At 34.0% G+C, this 19,500-nt stretch overlaps 4 protein-coding genes across 9 annotated transcripts; 3 read left to right on the top strand and 1 right to left on the bottom strand.

Annotated features, from left to right (window-relative positions):
• The first annotated feature begins 478 nt into the window (after positions 1 to 478).
• Positions 479 to 1,443, top strand: LOC106383869 (glutamic acid-rich protein). The gene has a single exon (XM_013823921.3). The coding sequence runs from the start codon at positions 827 to 829 to the stop codon at positions 1,325 to 1,327; it is 501 nt and encodes a 166-aa protein (XP_013679375.1). The 5' UTR covers positions 479 to 826; the 3' UTR covers positions 1,328 to 1,443.
• Positions 1,444 to 1,679: 236 nt separating this feature from the next.
• LOC106383870 (traB domain-containing protein) lies at positions 1,680 to 4,397 on the bottom strand. The gene is made up of 9 exons (XM_013823922.3): positions 3,913 to 4,397; positions 3,507 to 3,554; positions 3,366 to 3,422; positions 3,116 to 3,199; positions 2,920 to 3,024; positions 2,712 to 2,825; positions 2,534 to 2,634; positions 2,328 to 2,439; positions 1,680 to 2,254 (listed from the first exon to the last, which is right to left on the bottom strand). The coding sequence occupies exons 1-9, from the start codon at positions 4,213 to 4,215 to the stop codon at positions 2,126 to 2,128; spliced, it is 1,053 nt and encodes a 350-aa protein (XP_013679376.2). The 5' UTR covers positions 4,216 to 4,397; the 3' UTR covers positions 1,680 to 2,125.
• A 5,769-nt stretch (positions 4,398 to 10,166) lies between these two features.
• Positions 10,167 to 13,542, top strand: LOC106387973 (SPX and EXS domain-containing protein 5). 6 transcript variants are annotated; one of them, XM_013827922.3, is made up of 15 exons: positions 10,167 to 10,370; positions 10,576 to 10,724; positions 10,872 to 10,974; positions 11,045 to 11,127; positions 11,266 to 11,304; positions 11,411 to 11,503; positions 11,585 to 11,701; positions 11,771 to 11,866; positions 11,960 to 12,073; positions 12,147 to 12,200; positions 12,275 to 12,322; positions 12,402 to 12,552; positions 12,633 to 12,798; positions 12,877 to 12,946; positions 13,024 to 13,542. In XM_013827922.3, the coding sequence occupies exons 3-15, from the start codon at positions 10,890 to 10,892 to the stop codon at positions 13,303 to 13,305; spliced, it is 1,398 nt and encodes a 465-aa protein (XP_013683376.1). In that variant the 5' UTR covers positions 10,167 to 10,370; positions 10,576 to 10,724; positions 10,872 to 10,889; the 3' UTR covers positions 13,306 to 13,542. The 6 variants fall into 6 exon arrangements, with proteins under 6 accessions (XP_013683376.1, XP_022554709.1, XP_013683378.1 ...); XM_022698988.2 differs by having other exon boundaries at positions 10,173 to 10,370; positions 10,598 to 10,724; XM_013827924.3 differs by lacking the exons at positions 10,167 to 10,370; positions 11,266 to 11,304 and adding an exon at positions 11,163 to 11,218 and having other exon boundaries at positions 10,431 to 10,724; positions 11,045 to 11,080.
• Positions 13,543 to 13,703: 161 nt separating this feature from the next.
• On the top strand, positions 13,704 to 15,101 carry LOC106386611 (uclacyanin 1-like). The gene is made up of 3 exons (XM_013826441.3): positions 13,704 to 14,210; positions 14,297 to 14,432; positions 14,511 to 15,101. The coding sequence occupies exons 1-3, from the start codon at positions 14,045 to 14,047 to the stop codon at positions 14,974 to 14,976; spliced, it is 768 nt and encodes a 255-aa protein (XP_013681895.1). The 5' UTR covers positions 13,704 to 14,044; the 3' UTR covers positions 14,977 to 15,101.
• The last annotated feature ends 4,399 nt before the right edge of the window (positions 15,102 to 19,500 follow it).

Genomic DNA, 19,500 nt, shown 5'->3' with positions numbered 1-19,500 from the left:
GTTTTGTGGATATGATTTCAAAGTTTGAAAAATAAAAAAGAAATATTAAAATTTTCAAAATAAAATGGGTTATTTTGGTCATTTCCTTATTGATGACTATTTTTGACAAAAATTTAAAAACGACTATTTGAAAGAGTTGCCCTACAAATTAAGAAAATTTAAATAATAAGTAAATATATAATATAAAAAATGGAAAACTATATGAAACATATATATGAAAAATATATAGTTTTCTGTTTTTCTAAAGAAATTACTATTCACACAAACATACAATTTATAATTTTGTTGTTGTTCAGAATACAACGTCCAAATGAATAACTATATTGTTAACATTTAAAAATCAAAATAGCTCCGCGCGTAGCGCGAGTTAACTCCTAGTTATTGTTAATTGTTTTGTTATATATACTTGTTCATTGCTTATCTTGTTGTCTTGCTTTGTGTGTAATTTACGTTGTGTAGCTTTAATTCAAGTCGTAAAATCATAACGACTTTGTTAATTAGTTCCCTAACTTTGAGGAGAGAATTTGTTTAAGAATGCTACTCAGTCAAAATATATTAAAACCCCTCGTTGCAATATATCCGCAACAAGATTAAAACAAGATAGTACTAATTACCACAAAATTAAACAAAATATCCGAAAACGAAAATAGCATGAGTTTGTGTTTGGTTAGTTCATGTTTTCTCATACAAAACAATATCTTGAAATTAAAAATCAAAAATAAAGAGAGAGAGATGGTAAATCACAAAAGTGAACATACAAAGAAGAAATGAATCTTTGTCGTAACAATCAAAACCACAAGATTTTGGTGGAGAGAGTGTTGAAGCAATGAAGGTAAATGTGGAGGTAATAACGGGTACATTTATAGATGCTGAGGTGAGTGAAAATGCGACGGTGAAGGAACTAAAGGAGAGGATTGCAACGGAGGTGAAACTATCGGTGAAGCGTTTGATACTTGTGGTCGAGGATGAAGAGGAGAGTAGAAGATTGGTTAAGGATGATGAAGATGAAATGAAGCTGATAGATTTAGGAGTCAAAGAAGATGCTCATATGTATTTGTTCTTTAAGCATCCTGATTTGGTTTACAAGGAGGAGAAATCACAAGGAAGAGGAGATAATGCATCTGTAGAGGAGCTTTCATCGGAAGCAGAGAGTAAAAGAGGAAACAAAGAAGAAGATGAAGATGCAAAGGGTGAAGAGAAAGATATAGCTATGAAGAATGGCGAAGAAGAAGAGAAGAATGGAGAAGAAACAAAGGATGATGATAATGTTGAAGATGGAAAAAAGAAAGCAAGAGAAGGAGAGAATGAAATGGATATAGTTTCTTGATTTGATTTGTTTAACCATTCCATTTTTTGTTTACTTTTCCTTTGTGATTGTCTTGTCATAATGTTTCTTGTTCTACAAGTAAACAGCTTAATGAAAATTTATGATCTGTTTAGTTTCTTCTTTTGAGCAACTCTGAACTAATACTCGTCTACATCCGCATGAAAACCAGTATAATATAGAACTGCTTACAAGTTACAATGAGAAAGGTTAGGAAAAAAAAAGTTAACAAACAAGACAATTTGTTTTTATTTATGGATCTTTTGTGTAAAGAAAATCTGTTTTAACATATGACTATTTCGATTTTCATGAAAAAAAACTCAAATTCAGGAATAGCCCCAAAAATAGGGAAACTCTGAACTAATACTGACTAAATCCAAGGAATTTGGATTCATTTAGGAATGATAATTATTACGCGAAATATCCAAAACCTTAAAAAAATATTCAAACCTCTAAGAAAAATAAAATTGTACTTGTGCAAACATTGGCGAATTTGGCCATATGCAAAACCAAACCAGGTTATTTTGAATTGGTTCTAGTTTTTGGTTTCATATTTTATGCCCTAGAACAAAAATGATTCAGGTAAAGAATTCGAGATTTTTAAAAAGTAGTAGTAGACTGGAGGAGACATGGGAGAGGAGAGATTTTTTTTTATTTCTAGATTTTTATGAAATGATTTCAACCGCTAAACCAAAAATAAATAATATATCATGACAATAGTTACTAAAAATCTATATAATCATAACACTTGGCCTAATTTTTATTGCCCTCCTGAGAAACTCTCTCTGCCTTGAAGGTAACTCAACTTCTGGTGGAAAGATACAAGCGTGAGCCTATAGCTATCCCGACGACAGCAACCGTCAGCGACTTGAGAACATACTTAGCTGTATATTTTGATTCATTCTTCGGTATCTCCAACAGATCCTTCATCTGCAAATACCATTAGCACAATAACGATTAGCTCAGCATCTGTTATGTCTAGACTGAAAAGACTGTGACTAACCTTTATAGGTTGGTTCCAGTTCTTCTTGATCCCTTGAAGATGCCCTCTACCAACAACTGCCACGACCGAGCTATGCTCACTTGCAACTCTTGATAACATACATGCCATGTACCTGAGTTACATAATATAAAAAAATTTGGTATGATCATCATGATGGTGCTTAGGACTTTAGGAGAGACATAGAGAGAGAGGAATACAATACTAACGTATCACGCTCATGCACAAGTGTATCCATGAGAGATGGAAACTCCTTGCTCATTTCTTGAATCACCAACGTCAGCATATCCACATTGTTCATAGCTTTTAGCTAAAAGACCAAACAATTTAATCAACACTAACTCAATATTTATACTCGCAAAAGCTTTGTAGCAAAGACTTTCTTACCATCTTCTTAAGTTCCTCAGGGCTAGGGAGAAAGACAGGTTGAAACACTAAGCCGTACAAGAACTTTACTTTGTGCCATAGAGGCATCTTAGCCCACGTTCTCTTCAACGTGATCTGCTTAAACAAAACCCAAGGAAAGAAAAAACTGATTGAAAACCAATGCATAACACTCCTTAAGAGAAAGGTTTAAGACTATCAACAAATTCACCTGTACAGGACGATCACCTAGAATCACCTTGCCACCATATGTGTGTGCCTCTTCATACGCCACACGAAACTCGGCACCAGGTAATACATCAAGCTTGCTGGCGACCTAACATATATACGCAAAAGGATTTAAACTAATGGTATGAAAACATTTAAGCCACCATCAAAGAAGATATTAACCGAGGAAGCATGCATGCCTGTGCAAGAAACCATCCGTACGCTATTCCGAATGCGTTATGGTTCTTCTTCCACATGTCTATCATCTCCGGCACCGTCGGAATCTGGAAAAACCAAAAACATGGCGCAACTTAAGTACATTCTCTAGACAATGATTCCCATTAGAAGAAAAAACTTGGACATCTTCAAGCAAAAGAAGGGGAAGATGATGATGATGCACAATATAGTCCAGTGTTAAACTAAAAGTGGAGATGCTATGTGGAGCAAAACCTTCAAAGCAGGAGTGAGAATAGATAATCGACTTGAACACAACTCCACAAAGACGACCTGCAAATTCATCAGCTACATACTTAATTAGAGAGAGAGAGAGAATGATAATATTAAAGAGTTGACAATGTAAAGAAGAATAACCTCTGGTTTCATCAAGCTTATTATAGCTTCAACTTCTCGACATGATTCCTACAATACAAAAACGCTTTATCTTTTTTCTTTCTTTTTTTTTGTAACAAAAAAAACGCTTTAGATCAAAACAGCTAAAAACCAATGCATATGAATGCTAACAGCCTTTATAATCATTTATCATTATCCAGCACTTTCAACAAATTACAGAATCAGTACCCAAGTTTCAATATTTTTCAAAAATTACCTCTCCAGTCAAATACACATCACAAGATCAAAACAGCTAAACCATTGCATATGAATGCTAATATACTACATTCCCATCAAAAGGGTTAGCCTTTTTTTTTTTACCAAAACCCCAACATTTCAAGAAATAACAAAATCAGTCCCTCAAGTTTCAATCTTTAACAGAAAATACCTCAGAGACATGAGCCGTGCCAATCAAGTACACATGGCAGGATCCGCCTTCAGCTGTGGAATCGCACGTTAGAACCATAACGCTTTCTGCGTATTCCTCAGGCAGCTCCAACTTCGTCGTCTCCACCGCAAAATCACCATCATCGTCGTCACTAGCATCACCGACCGAAACGACGCCGGTTATCAGTGAACCGGAATCGCTATGTTCATCCTCCTCTTTATCCACATTCACTATGTTGTGGCTATGGTCATCTACGTGAGCCACCGCCTTCGGCTCCAACAGTATTGACGTCGTCGGTTCCATTCACGATAGGTAGCAAAACCACGCTGATGTAACGCTTATACAGTTCCTCTTCTCGCCTTATATATCTTTGTTTTTAAAAATATTAAAATCAAATTAATTTAGCTTTTTTTTTTACTTTTTAATATATAAGTAAAATCTAGTTTATTTCTTCTTATATATAAAATCTCAAAGATTCCAATGCTGGTTTGTGGAATTTTTTTATTAATAAATGGAGAATTTATCTTTTTATTTTACATAATTTATCTTTTTATTAATAAATGGAGAATTTATCTTTTTATTTTAAGTATTCTACGAGTTATTATCATTTTCATTAATGTTAAGCGATAATATTTTAGTCTTTTTTCTTTTCCAGAAAAAAAAACTGAGTCAAAACAAAAGGAAACAGTAATATCGTATGTATCCGATAACTTGGGATGCAAAATCATGAACATACCTTAACGGAACATGTCAGTCAATTTTTGGGAGGAGATTTTTATGTTATTTGCTGACTACCCATATCATTTTAGTCAAAACTATTTTCCGAATCTTACTTGATACTTAATAAAAAAATAAATTAATGCTAACTTTATTTAATACGTATGGTTATTTATAAGGTAACTTACATCTTGTGAGTAACGTTTTCGAAAATGCATAATAGTTGGATTGAAGCTAGGGGTTATATAATTCACTAGGTTAAGATCTGTGCCTTGCGCGGGATCAACATTATATATATAAATTATCTTATGTATTAAATATTTTTACATATTATGAAACAATTAATATATATTAAATAATTAAAGTTTAGTAACTATTAAATATATAATTAAATTGATGCAAACATATAAATTAATTTTATTAATCCAAAAAATATTTTTTTTATATTTGATAGGATATGTAATTAAATTTAAATGATACTAACATAGATAATATATTTTAGTATATTTTTAATATTAATATCTATTAAATGATGATTTTTACTCATATAGTTTTTTCGATCATTTATATATTTTATAGAAAAAAATTTAAATTACCGATAACAAAATTTTCATTGTGGGATTAATAGTTTTAGTAATTTATAATTAAAAAAAAAGTTGTCAATGATCGTTCAAAACTTTTATCAAAAAAATTGTTCAAAGTAAATTTTGAAACTAACATATTGTATTTATATGGTTTATATATAGTTTAATTTAAAATGATATATATATTAATCTTAATAATTAATTAAATTAGACTTTTTACTTATATAATTTTTGTAATCATTTGTATTTTGTCATAACAAAATTTTTAAACCATGGATCATAAAATTTGAATGTGAGACTCTTAACAGTCTTAGTAATTTATAGCCGTTTGTAAAAATTCAAAATATAACATATACATAAAAATCTAAAATTTTATTATATGGTTATTGTGGTTGTTTAATTTATTTAATAGTTTAAAATTAAACAAATATGATAGAAGATACACTTTTTTTATCAAATCTTTATTATTCAAAATCATTAATTGTCATATATACTTTAGCCACATTAGGCAATTCCGTAAATTTTATTTAAAGAAATAATAAAGTACATTAATGATGAATTTATTGTTAGTTTAATAAAAAGCTTATTATATAATTAGATGGACCAACATATTTTTCTAATTATTTTAAGAATCATCCTAGTGATGACATGTGGCTATAAAAAAAAGTTGTAATGTTTCTCAAATAATATATAGGGGATAGATAGGCAGGCTCATTCTCTTTGATGTGTAGGGGATTCCAATTTTCTACTATTTTGACGCAAAGTGGACATGGTAAAACAGTCCCAACATAATCTTCTTTATAGCCTTCAAATATAAAAAAAAAACTTTCAACTGCAAAACTGAAATGAATTTGGATAGCAAATGTATATATATACATATAGTCTCAATTATGAAACTATAACATGGTGAGCATTGGTTACAATAGGAAGATATATAACAAAACAACTTTGTAATTGTAGGTAATCTTGGGCTTGAGTTTTGTTTTTGTAGACTAATTAAAACGAACATCCAGAAACATGTAAATACAAAATAAGATGGCTGAGCAGAAGCATCCATCTCAAACTCACCGAGACAATTTTTTTCTGCTTGAAGGCTTTCAACACCGAGACAATTTTATGTCGCGGTTTTATCTCAAAAGACAAGATGACTCACTCATTTATCGGAGGCAATGCACTGCGGTCTACTTGTCTACACACTAGATTTCTCATGTTAGAAAGCATACAGCTAGTCGCCTAGTCCATCGAATGAAGAGGCCAAGAGGGTATACAACTGTAGATACATTCTTACTGCAATAAGACATTTGAAATTTTGTTGTATGGTCAAAAAATGAAAATGAACAAGAAGTAGAAACAAATAAAAATGAAGGAAATACAGAGAAACGTATCCATCAAACACTGAAATCTTAGGGCCTAGAGTTTTTTTTTTTTTTTTTTTTTTTTGGGCCTAGAGTATTAGTTTTGACATTTGTTCTTGACCACTATGGTAAATCATTTCAGTCGAGTCATCTGTATTTTTTTGTACATTAACAAACTAATACTAAAAAGATCCTTTTCCGTGGACCAACAAATCTTGGTGTTGCCGTTGACTTATCCTTTTTCCATGTCCGAATCTTTCAAATTGGATTTGCTTAAAGGCAAATTTACATAAAATAAATAAACTCTTAACTTAAACGCTTACACAATCTCACAAAACCAAAGTTTCAAGAAAAATACGTGTATCTTAATATATTAGATATAAAATACATATTGAAATGCACAGCATTTCTCTATTTTTAGAACTAACAAATTAATATAATAAATGTTACGCTAATCCCCTATACATTAATTGAGGAACATTTGAAAAGATGTAACCTTAATTTTGTATTAATTAAAATAGACCCCAATGCATAGGTGGCACTCAATTAGGTAGTCAATTACATTCAATTGAAAAATAAGTAGGTCCACATTCGATTTTTATATGTTGTTAGATACATAAGTTGGTCAAACTATATGATATAATGATATGATATGTTTTTTTTTTCCTTAAATCAAACCTACGGAATTACCATAAATGACTAATATATATATGACAATTAATGATTTTAATAATAAAGATTTGATAACAATTTATATCTCCTCCATCATTTTTTGTTTAATTTTATATTATTAAAATAAATTAAACAATCAAATTAGCTATAAAAGTAAAATTTAGATTTTTTCGTATATGTTATATTTTGAATTTTTAAAAACGACAATAAATGACTAAAACTATTAAAATTATTATGTTAAAAATTAATGATCAATGGTTTAACATTTTTATTATAAGAAGATACACATGATTTTAAAACCATATGAGTAAAAAATATCATTTAATAATAAAATAAATATATATATATATATATAGATTAAACACTATATACCATAGGATTACATAAATATTTTAATATTAAAAGTTTCAATGAATTTTCAAGAACATTTATAAATTATAAACTTATTAAAGATTTCAGATTGAAAATTTTGTTATCGATGATTTAAATATTTTGTTATAAAATGATATGAATGATCATAGAACCGTATGATTATAAATTCTTATTTAATAAATAACTATATAAAATATACTATTCTTAGAAAAATAGGTTGGTCCATCTTAACTTATATTACACTTTTTATTAAACTAACTATCGAATTGATAAATAACGTACCAAAAAATGTTTTGCACTTTCCTTAAATAAAAGCTACGAAATTACCTAATATGATTAATATATATGTGAAAATTAATTATTATGAATAATAAATATTTGATAACAATTTTTATATCTTAGTTCTTTTTAAAATTTTTATATTATTAAAAGATATTAAAAATCACATTAAATATATAATAAAAAACATTTATATTTTTTTATATGTTATATTTTGAATTTTTCAAAACGTCTATAAATTATTAGAAATTTGAAGATCACCACTCTTAAAATTTTGTGATCAATAGATTATTTTTTTTGTCATAATAAGTTACAAATGATCATAAAATTGTATTAATATGAACTTTTATTTAATATTATAAGAAGATACATATGATTTTAAAACCATATGAGTAAAAAATATCATTTAATAATAAAACATATATATATATATATATATATAGATTAAACTATATACCATAAGATTACATAAATATTTTAATATTAAAACTTTCAATGAATTTTCAAAAACATTTATAAATTATAAACTTATTAAAGATTTCACATTAAAAATTTTGTTATCGATGATTTAAATATTCAGTTATAAAACGATATGAATGATCATAGAAGTGTATGATTATAAATTCTCATTTAATAAATGACTATATAAAATATATTATTCTTACAAAAATAGGTTGGTCCATCTTAACTTACATTATATTTTTTATTAAACTAACTATCGAATATTCGAATTGATAAATAATCTACCAAATATTGTTTTCGCACTTTCCTTAATTAGAAGCTACGAAATTACCTAATATGATTAACGTATATTTGAAAATTAATTATTATGAATAATAAATATTTGATAACAATTTTGGTATTTTAGTTCTTTTTTTAATTTTATATTATTAAAAGATATTAAAAATCACATTAAATATATAATAAAAACATTTATATTTTTTCTTATATGTTATATTTTGAATTTTTCAAAACGTCTATATATTATTAGAAATTTGAAGATTCTCACTTTGAAAATTTTGTGATCAATTCTCACTTTGAAAATTTTGTGATCAATAGATTATTTTTTTTGTTATAATAAGTTACAAATGATCATAAAATATAACGCATATGAATTTTTATTTAATAAATATTCAAACTAAATAATATATATATATATATATATATATATACTAATGATTTAAAGCAACAAGATTGACTGATCAATTTAGTTGTCCAGTTGAAATCTTTCAAAAGTATGTGAAAGACGAAAGTCAAAGTAAATATGGATTTAGAATAGTAGTTATATTTTACTAACCAAAATACCGAAAAAAACCGAACCGAATCGAAACCAACCCGATATCTGGATTGAACACCCCTAATCCAAATGAAGCTAAACTATTGTTTCATTCTACAAAATATAATAAAAATAATAACTTAATTCCGCGCAAGACGCGGATCTTATCCTAGTATACTACTATTTGGTAAATAAAATTCTTATCAAAAGTTTTTGTCTATAATCTCTCGACTATAGTGATGTTTGTTAAACACAATCTCTTTATCTAATCAAAACATGGTCGTACAAAAAATAAACAGCAGAAAATTTCGTTAAATCTATGAAGAACATATATTTTTTTAGTCTATTAAATTTCGTGGCATTTAGTTTTCATCTAATTAAGAAAAGCACACACAACATAAACTACCTAAGTGAGAAATGACTATAATATGTTCAGCTTAATTAAAAAAATTAGTGACCAAAAAATGAAATATTGAGGTTTGTGTCATACTTTCTTCTTTTTCGAAAATAAAATTTCTAAAAAAAATTGTTCGACAAAAATAGATTTTGTATATTAAAAAAATATTAAATAAGAATGTTTGAGTTGAATAAATATAATTAGTTGATAATTATTAAAAATGTATTATATAAACAGTAAATTTATTTGTAGACATTAATATACGTGAATACTCTAAAAAATATTTTTCGGATGAAATATGTTTCTAAAATTAAGATTTTTATAGAAGTAAAATATCTCATATATTTATATAGAGAGTACATTACATACAGACTGTATTTAAAATTATCAACTTCCGGGTTATTTTCCTTAAGAATATGCGACATTTATACAAAATAAACTCTAAAGCGTAATCTATTTGGAGGTTTTACACCTGACATAGGTGAATTGCTAAAGACATTGCTTTTTGTTATGTTAATCTCGCTGTCATTGATTATTTCTAGAGTCTTCATTGTTGTCATCAATCATAAATAACGTTTTATTCTTTAAAGTCGTGTCTCTCTCTTGGGGGGTGGGGGGGAGATATCCAATACTAGTAGTATAATTAAAAACAAGGGTTGATTACTTCTTCATTTTCTGGGTTTGCGTTTAAAGTCTTCATTAATTCTTACAACATAAGTTTAAGCTCAAAACCCAATGCAATGTTATGAAGTAAAGAGGCTTTGGTAATGCGACTGCTAGAATACAAAGAGGGTTTTAATTCTCAGGTCTTAGTCGTCTGTCTCTCATCCACTTTTAAAAGGCATCGACTTTTTTTTTGTGATTCATATTGAATCTTTACCCTTTTTTATTCAAAAATTGAATCTTTTTTTTTTTAGTTGTTTCAGAATTGAAAAATATCGATTTTATGTTTTCTTTTGGTGAACCCTATTAGGATTAACATAAATCTGGATACAATTGTGTTCACTGCAGTGTGGCTCCTTCTTCTCTTCAGGGTAGGAAGCAAATTGGTGAAAAGTTTCCTCTTTTGGAAAGGTTTGATTTGTCTTCTTCTTCTTTGGAAAGTGGCCTTCTTCAAGGGGGGTTTTAGCACTCGGTGAAAGTTTCCTACTTTTTGGAAGGTAACTATTTGTCATCTTCTTTGAGAAAGTGATTCACTTTCATGGCTATTTATACTGTATTTAGGGGACTTTCTTCCTGAGATTAGGTTTTGCTATGTCATTTGTTTGCGATTTGGTCATAGATGATTTTTTTTTTGTATATTGAAGGTTTTGCTTTTGGAATCTATGTTTGGAGGTGTCTTTTCTGTGCCTGTGAACAATCCTCACCTGCGCAAATCTGGAAGTAGGCTCATCATCGCTAATCTTGAAGGTAAGCCACTAGCTCTGAACTTGCTGATTTCAACTGTAAGATGGTGTGACTGAGAATAAGGTTTTGACAGGAGAGAATGACTTGAAGAACTCAAGTATGCAACTAGGTACAATTGCCAAACTGCGAAGCCCTTTAATCCTTAGCAGCCTCAAGGTTCTTTTTCCTCAAGTAGAGTTTTGATTTTGTAGCATGTTTCAGTGATGCACAGAAAGGAGCTCTCTTGCTTGGCTTTTTCCTTTTCTGTGTAAGTCTAATGGACTAATTTGAGATTTTAAACCTTTGATTCTTCAGGTTGCTTTGTATGTCGGTGGTCTTTATGTTTGTGGAAAGGTTGGAGATTTTGAATTTAGCTTTCTTGTAAAAAAATGATCTGAGCTTTTGATTTGCATCCATAGTTTTGAGTTTTGACTCTTGTCATCATTATATCAACTTGCAGATTGGATGGGAATCTGTAATGAAAATGGGATTAGACACAAGAGAACTGTTCTTCTATGAGACCTTTCTGTATTACAATCCTCTCCTTCTCATTGTAAGTCTTTTTTTCTTATCAGTAAAGTCAAAACCCTTAAACTTGTGTTTCATTCCTCTAATATTATTCTATGACTTTCAGACAATGATGGTTTGGCTCTGGGGTGTGAATCTGTGGGTGTTTTCTCGAACTGGAGTCGATTACGCAGCAATATTTTATCTAGGACCAGATCATCTTAGTCACAAAGAGATATGGAAGGTATAATAACATTTCTTAGTTAAGACCATCTTTATCAATGAATTTCTAAAAAATCTGAGGGTGTCACAGTGTGCTAGGTGGATGACGACGATAATATTGACTAGCATGACTGCCTATCTGTACCTATACTCGCATGGAGATGTGTCCTTGGCTGCTTCTCAACCAGTGTAATAGATGCATCTTCTCTTATTTTTAGACATCTTTTTTGATTCATTTTGTTTCATAGAGTTTTGACATTTTTTTTCTGATGTTTTCCAGATTGTTTTGTATCTCTCTGCTGTGATCATTCTCATCATCCCTTTCGATATCTTCTACATGTCCTCTCGTTACTACTTGCTATGGACTTTTTGGCGCATTCTCTTCCCTGTTAAGGTACATGAATACATTTTGTTTTTTTTTCTTGTTAAATGTTGCTAACTTTTCACTTGGTGTCGTCACAAAACAGACGGTTTCGTTTTCAGACTTCTTCCTAGCTGATATCCTTACTTCTTTGTCAAAGGTAACACAAACTTTTTTATAATCTCTATGATGCTTTGAATCCAGTTTCTGAACAAGAACAAAGTTTATGCGCAGGTTCTGTCCGATTTGGAGCGTTCTGTATGTCGTATGGTCCATAGACAGGTCAGTGAGTTATCTATACTCTTCCATAGTACTAAGCTATCCATCACATAGGCAGTGAATCTAATTAGTGTCATTGTAGGTAGCTACTGTTGCATGGTTTGAAGCAGATTCTGTTTGTGGGAGTCATTCGGCTGTAATCCCCTTAGTTCTTGTTCTACCTTATCTTTTCCGTCTGTTCCAATGCATTCGTCAGTACAAAGATAGCAAAGACATTGCAAACATCTGGAATGGTAGTAGTGACACTTGTAATTAAAAATAAAAAAAACTGATTTGTAATACCTCATGTGCCCTGTCTATTTTTTGGTTTCAGCTGGGAAGTATTTAACGGCAGTGCCAGTCATCTTTCTATCAGCACTCAAGTATTTTATCGATCAGGATACATGGACTTACTCCATTCAGCCTGCTTGGATCCTCTCTGGCCTAGCCAACACTTTCTTCTCCTTCTTTTGGGATGTTTTACGCGATTGGGATCTAAGGTAACACTTGCGTATATATAATAACAGAGTTCTTGGATTCATGCTTAAGATCTCATAACACTTTACTTGCCTTTGTAGTGTCTTCACTCGGATTTTCAAATTCACCAAACCAAATCTTTGCTCTCATCTTCTTTATGGACGCCGTTGGGTAAAACTAAAAGTTTCTTCTGTCCAACCAAACACTGCTTGATGCTTAAAACTAGCTAAATAGTGTGAACTTGGCAGGTGTATGTTTGGGTGATTGGAAGCAATCTAGTACTAAGGTGGACATGGACGTACAAGCTATCAGCTCATCTCCGTAACAACTACATCACGGTCTTCATCATCACTCTTCTGGAGATTTACAGACGGTTCCAGTGGGCGTTTTTCCGTATAGAGAACGTGTGGTACAAGATCAACAACCCCAAGCGTACTACTTCTCATCAGACGAATCCTGTTTCACTCCAAAACGATAACGGTGGCGAACAGGAGAAGTTACTCGCACATAGTCACAGCCTCGGTGTATAAGAAGAATGCCACAGGTTTTCTTGTTTCTTTGCTGAGGTTTTTGAAACAAGTTTTGAACAACAAGCACATACAAAGTACGCTTTCTTTTGTACTTTATAACTTGTAACTTCTATTACAGAGAAATAGAGAGAGAGAGAGAGAGAGAGAGAGAGGCTGACTCTCTAATATACAGAAAGATGTGTAACTTTTATAGACTACTGGAATAATATAAACATTACCTGTTTTGTGAACTTAAAATGCAGTACATGCACTTGCTTTAGGTGCAAGTCAACTAAAATGTTTTTCTCTGGACAAATGTAGCACCTAGGGATGGACATTTGGGTACATGTTCGAGTTTTTGGTACTAGGAATATTTTAATTTTTGGTTTGAGTTTTGTTCTTTTTCGGATTGGGTTTTATGAGATATATGAAATTACCCCAAAATATATATTTTTTTTCAAAACCATCAAAATTTATTACATTTGTCTAATGGATTAGGTGAAACACAAGCTTTCTTGATTTATTATTGGTTCTTTACTTGATCCAACATAGATACTAACTCTCAACAGATACAAACACAAGTTTAGTTATTTACCAACTCTTCTCACAAAAAAAAATTTTCTCAAATCATTTCTTCTATGTAAACCACTACATATAGACACACTTGACACCAAATGTGAAGCACCAAACACCATCATCATCTCTTTGATCTAATCTTTCAAATCTCTGTGTTGAAATCCCCTCACAAAAGAAGAAGAGAATGGCATCCAGAGAAATGCTGATCATTATCTCAGTCCTCGCAACTACATTCATCGGTCTAGCAGTAGCTACAGATCATACCATTGGTGGTCCTAGAGGTTGGACCGTAGGAGCTAATCTTAAAACTTGGGCTGCAGGACAAACATTTGTTGTTGGAGACAATCTTGGTAATGTGTTCACACATCTTCTTACATTAAACATTGATTCAACATATAATAGACTAAAACAAAACCAATGTTCTTTCTCCAAACAGTTTTCGCTTACCCTTCTGCATTCCACGATGTCGTTGAAGTCACAAAACCAGAATACGATAGCTGCCAAGCGGTTAAACCGCTTATAACGTTTGCTAATGGAAACTCCATTGTTCCTCTCACCACTCCTGGAAAAAGGTTCACATACAAAGCAAGACCTATATGATATGATGATTTATATACAAGTATTTATAATTCTTGATCACTTTTGTTTAGGTACTTCATTTGTGGCATGCCGGGACACTGTACACAAGGGATGAAACTAGAAGTAAACGTTGTCCCAGCCGCAAACGCAGCACCAACCGCACCGCTTCCAAACTCTGTCCCACCGTTAAATGCACCGTCACCTTCTTCTGCTTTACCTATACAACCTTTGTTGCCTCTTAACCCCGTCCCTGTCCTCTCTCCTTCTCCTTCAACTCCCCTTCCTTCCTCCTCTCTCCCTCTTTTGCCGGCACAGTCACCGGCACTTTCTCCAGCGGCTACTTCTCTGCCTTTGTTTCCAGGTTCACCTGGTAGCTCGAGCAGTACCACCACCAAAACCGTCGGGAGCTTCCCTTCTAGTGCTACGGGCACGACGGATAATATTGATGGAGCAGGAGCTTCTCCCGGTGACTCCTCCGCGAAAAGCCTTGTTTTGGGATTCGGATTCATGCTTGCTATGATGATTCATCTGTTCTAAGTGTTTAAGCAGACACATTTTGTTGAAACTCTACGTTAGATTGCTTATGGATTGTGTATGTGAATGAAGAATAAGAATAAGAATAACTCTCTTATATTAACCTCAAAGGTAAAACTTACTCAAAACCTTTAATCCCTCAAACTCATACAATCTCATCATAACTCGATGGATGTATTTATATAACTAAACATAGATCCTATTATCATGCTTATAGATAACTCCTAAAACATCTTTATCCTTATCTCAAACTCAAATAGATTAGGACTATGTTTAGCTTGCTCCACACGTCATTCTCCTTGTCTTGTTAACTTCATGCTTACTCCAACATACTCCCCCTTAAGCTTGAAGTGAACCTGTGCTGCATCTACAACTCCAATAAGTTCTCTCATTTCTGTGAATCTGATCTTCCCGAGTCCTTTAGTCAAGATATCCGCTTTCTGCATGCTTCCTGAAACGTGCTCCACCTCCACTTGACCATTCTCGACACACTCCCTTATGAAATGATATCTTCGGTGAATATGTTTAGAGCGGCCATGGAAAACAGGGTTTTTCGTAAGAGAGATAGCGGACTTATTATCAACTCGGATGGTTACTGCCTCACATTCTCCTCCAGTGATCTCGCTCAGAAGTTCTTAAAGCCATATGGCCTGTTTGGCAGCTTCAGTGGCTGCCATGAACTCAGCCTCGCAAGATGATAGTGCCACGCTTTCTTGCTTCTGAGAACACCAGGTGATAGGACTGTCGTTGAGGTAGAATATGTGTCCCGTTACGCTTCTACCATCATCATCATCGACGGTGAGAGAACTGTCACTGTATCCTAGCAATCTTACAGTATCAGCGCGCGTGTAAGTGAGTCCATAAGTGCTGGTTCCACGCAAATACCTCAGAACCTGCTTCAAAACTCCATCGTGAGAGACTTTAGGATCAAGCATATACCTGCTAAGAACTCCAATGCTGTATGACAGGTCAGGGCGTGTGTGGATAAGATATCGTAAGCATCCAATGCTTCTTATGTATTTCTTCTCATCAACACCCTTCTCATCGGTAGCTTTGGATAACTTTAGATTCATATCCATCGGTACATGTGTGGGATTGCAGTCGTTCATACCTGTCTCAGCAAGAATCCGTGAAGCATATCTCTCTTGTCTCAACGTGATGCCTCCCTCGTGCTGTACCACCTCGATCCCCAAGTAGTAGGTGAGCCTACCCAAGTCACTCATCTCGAATTTAGAGGCCATCTCTTGCTTAAACTCGCTTATCATTGCAACATCGGATCCAGTAACAAGTAAATCATCCACGTATACTGCTACAATAAGAATCTCCTCGTTCTTCTTTCGTTGATACAATGAAGCTTCTTTAGAGCACCGTGTGAAGTTCAGCTCTCGGAGTATCTTGTTTAGCTTGTAGTTCCAGGCTCTTGGAGCCTGTTTAAGTCCATAGAGGGCTTTAGAGAGCTTGTACACCTTTTCTTCACTCCCTTTGACCTCAAAACCCTCAGGCTGCTTTACATAAACCTCCTCTTTAAGATCTCCGTGGAGAAAGGCGGTCTTTACATCGAGATGATGTACTTCCCAGCCATGTGATGCTGCCAATGCAATGATGAGACGAATGGTTTCGATTCTTGCAACTGGTGTGAACACCTCGTCGTAATCAACGCCATGTCTCTGTACATATCCCTTTGCCACCAGCCTTGCCTTGTACTTGTTCACACTCCCATCCGGATTACGCTTTAGCTTAAATACCCATTTTAATCCAATGGCTTTTGCCCCTGCAGGTAGATCAACTAGAAGCCAGGTGTGATTCCTTTCGATGGATGCTATCTCTTCTTCACAAGCATCTACCCATACCTTCATACCTTTAGCCTCTGAGTAATTCCACGGCTCCTCGTTTATTGCCATCAACAGCCATTCACATTCTGTCTCAGCCATCAAGATATAATCTGACAAGTACTCTGGAGTTTTCTTTACTCTTGTTGAACGTCTCAGATCAGATTCCTCATGTGCCTCCTCTTCTCCATCAGATATCTCTACTATCTCGTTGTCAACTGCTTTATCATCATTATCACTTGTTTCTTTGCTTCCTTGTTCCATTCTAACCAGTGACGTATTGTTGTCTTCCATAGAGCCTTCATCAAGCTCGACTTCCCGAAGTCCTCTGTTTCCAAATTCTCCAATCTTGATGCTGAATGAGCCCGTACTGTCTTTCTCAACGCTGTCTTTCCAGTTCCAGCCTTCTTCCTCCATAAACACTACGTCTCGACTCACGTGAATTCTCTTGCTTGTGGGATCATACAGACGGTTAGCTTTGGTACCTGGTTCAGTTCCAAGGTGTACTAGAGCATGTGATCTATCATCAAGCTTCTTCCTGTGAGGAGCTTCTGTTCTTGCGTACCCAATACAACCAAATACTCTTAGATGCGACACGTTTGGTCTGCTCCCTTTGAACATCTCGTAAGGGGTCTTGTAAGCAAGAGTTCTAGTTGCTGAGCGGTTGACGAGATATGTCACATGTCTTACGGCTTCTCCCCACATATAGTTAGGGACGCCCATATGCTTCAAGATGCTTCTTGTCATCTCCCGAGATATGTCACATGTCTTACGGCTTCTCCCCACATATAGTTAGGGACGCCCATATGCTTCAAGATGCTTCTTGTCATCTCCAGTACCGTCCTATTGCGCCTTTCGACCACACCGTTCTGTTGAGGAGAGTACGGTGCAGTTAGATGTCTTTGTATCCCATTTTGTTCGCAGAAGTTGTTGAAGTCATGAGATGTAAACTCTCCACCTCTGTCAGTTCTCAAAGTCTTGATGGTGGTTCCTGCTTCTCGCTCTATCAGTGCCTTAAACTTCTTAAATCTCCCGAAGGCTTCACTTTTCTCCTTTAATAGCATTGTCCACATATAGCGAGTGTGGTCATCAATGATTACGAATACATATCTGTTTTGGCCGATCGTTGAAGGGTTAATTGGACCGCAGAGGTCTCCATGTAGTAGTTCCAGTCGCTGAGATGCTCTAAAGTTTGTTGCTTGTGGAAAAGGTCGTCTTGCTTGTTTACCAAGTAAGCAGGAGATACATGTGTTCTTGGTGATAGATATCTTTGGTATTCCTGTGACTAGCTCTTTATCGACCATAAGCTTTATGTTATCGAAGTTAATATGCCCAATCTCGCATGCCACTTGCTTGACTCACTGGACGTTATCACCTGTAAACACCTTGCGTTCTCCGCTTCCAATGCTACCTTATACAATCGATTTCTCCCTCTGCTGGTTCTGATCAAAAGCCTCCCGTCTCGATCATATATATTTAGAAGATTCTCCTTCATTCTCACCTCGCAACCTGATTCTGTAGCTTGGCCTAAGCTTATGATACTGCTCCTAAGAGCCGGGATAAAGTATACGTTGGACATCGTCTTCTTCACTCCATCCTTGAATCGGAAAACAACAGACCCTTTGCCTTTAATGTCGATACGTGAATCATCTCCAAACTTAACCTTTCCTGTGATGCTGTCATCGAGTGTAGTGAAGTAAGAACGTTCCCCAGTCATGTGATTACTAGCACCATTGTCTAGATACCACACGTTGCTTTTGTCAAGACTAGTCTCAAATGTGTTGGGTTTCACCTTTTCTTCATTGAGAAATACTATCTCATTCAACATAAGCTCATCAGCCTCGTGTGTTTCTTCTCCCTCTTTTGTTTCTTGAGCCTCCTGAAGCTTTAACAATTGATCAGGACAGTCAGAGGCGTAATGCCCTAATTTATCACATCGATAGCAGGTGATCCTCGTTGCATCTCTTGCTTCTCTTCCAGCATTGTAACGACCACGACCTCTTCCTCGGTTGAAGAATCTTCCTCCACGACCACGGCCTCTGTGTTCACCATTGTAACCATGAGTGTATTGCTGCTCTGTATACATCAACTTGTTTGTATCTTTGGACGTCTCTTCCTCCTCATTGACACGTTCTTCATAAGCTTTTAGACGTCCGATGATGTCTTCAAAACTAGTAGTCTTAAGATCCAATACCTGTTCCAATGCAGCAACAATAGTTATGTATTTTCTCCGGGGAAGACTCTTCAGAAACTTCTTGACGAGCTTTGACTCTTCTATTTCTTCTCCAAGAGCAGAGGATTTCGAAGAGATCTCCGAGATTCTGCTTGAAAACTCATCAATAGTTTCAGAATCTTTCATCTTAAGTCGGTCGAAGTCCGACATAAGTGTTTGCAGACGCGCCTCCTTAACTCTATCAGCTCCCATGTGTCTCGTTTTAATGGCTTCCCAGACTTTCTTAGCTGTATCTAGTCCTCCGATTTGTAGAACTAGGCTTTCGGGAATGGATTGAATTAGGAGTGCCATGGCCATGTTGTTCTTTTTCACGTCTCCTTCTTCTGTTTCAATAAGCTCCCACACATCATGTACTTTCAATAAGATCTTCATCTTGATTGCCCAAACCGTATAGTTTGTATTACTCAATGTAGGACACTTGATCGTAGATGATCCAATGTCTTGTTGCTTCGCCGTAACCACCGT

The sequence above is a fragment of the Brassica napus genome, chromosome C3 (assembly GCF_020379485.1).
Source record: "Brassica napus cultivar Da-Ae chromosome C3, Da-Ae, whole genome shotgun sequence".
In the NCBI taxonomy this organism is placed as follows: Eukaryota; Viridiplantae; Streptophyta; class Magnoliopsida; order Brassicales; family Brassicaceae; genus Brassica; species Brassica napus.
This window is presented reverse-complemented; position numbering and strand designations above follow the sequence as displayed.

What these genes read in the sequence shown, in the direction of transcription:
- LOC106383869 (XM_013823921.3), top strand. Translation starts at nt 827, where the DNA reads ATGAAGGTAAATGTGGAGGTAATAACGGGTACATTTATAGATGCTGAG.
- LOC106383870 (XM_013823922.3), bottom strand. Translation starts at nt 4,215, where the DNA reads ATGGAACCGACGACGTCAATACTGTTGGAGCCGAAGGCGGTGGCTCAC. An exon ending in TTCTCACTCCTGCTTTGAAG is followed by an intron (nt 3,200 to 3,365) that starts GTTTTGCTCCAC and finishes TGGTTTTTCCAG; the next exon opens with ATTCCGACGGTGCCGGAGAT. An exon ending in ACGGATGGTTTCTTGCACAG is followed by an intron (nt 3,025 to 3,115) that starts GCATGCATGCTT and finishes TATATATGTTAG; the next exon opens with GTCGCCAGCAAGCTTGATGT.
- LOC106387973 (XM_013827922.3), top strand. Translation starts at nt 10,890, where the DNA reads ATGTTTGGAGGTGTCTTTTCTGTGCCTGTGAACAATCCTCACCTGCGC. An exon ending in GTCGTATGGTCCATAGACAG is followed by an intron (nt 12,323 to 12,401) that starts GTCAGTGAGTTA and finishes GTGTCATTGTAG; the next exon opens with GTAGCTACTGTTGCATGGTT. An exon ending in TTACGCGATTGGGATCTAAG is followed by an intron (nt 12,799 to 12,876) that starts GTAACACTTGCG and finishes TTGCCTTTGTAG; the next exon opens with TGTCTTCACTCGGATTTTCA.
- LOC106386611 (XM_013826441.3), top strand. Translation starts at nt 14,045, where the DNA reads ATGGCATCCAGAGAAATGCTGATCATTATCTCAGTCCTCGCAACTACA. An exon ending in TGTTGTTGGAGACAATCTTG is followed by an intron (nt 14,211 to 14,296) that starts GTAATGTGTTCA and finishes TTCTCCAAACAG; the next exon opens with TTTTCGCTTACCCTTCTGCA. An exon ending in CTCACCACTCCTGGAAAAAG is followed by an intron (nt 14,433 to 14,510) that starts GTTCACATACAA and finishes ACTTTTGTTTAG; the next exon opens with GTACTTCATTTGTGGCATGC.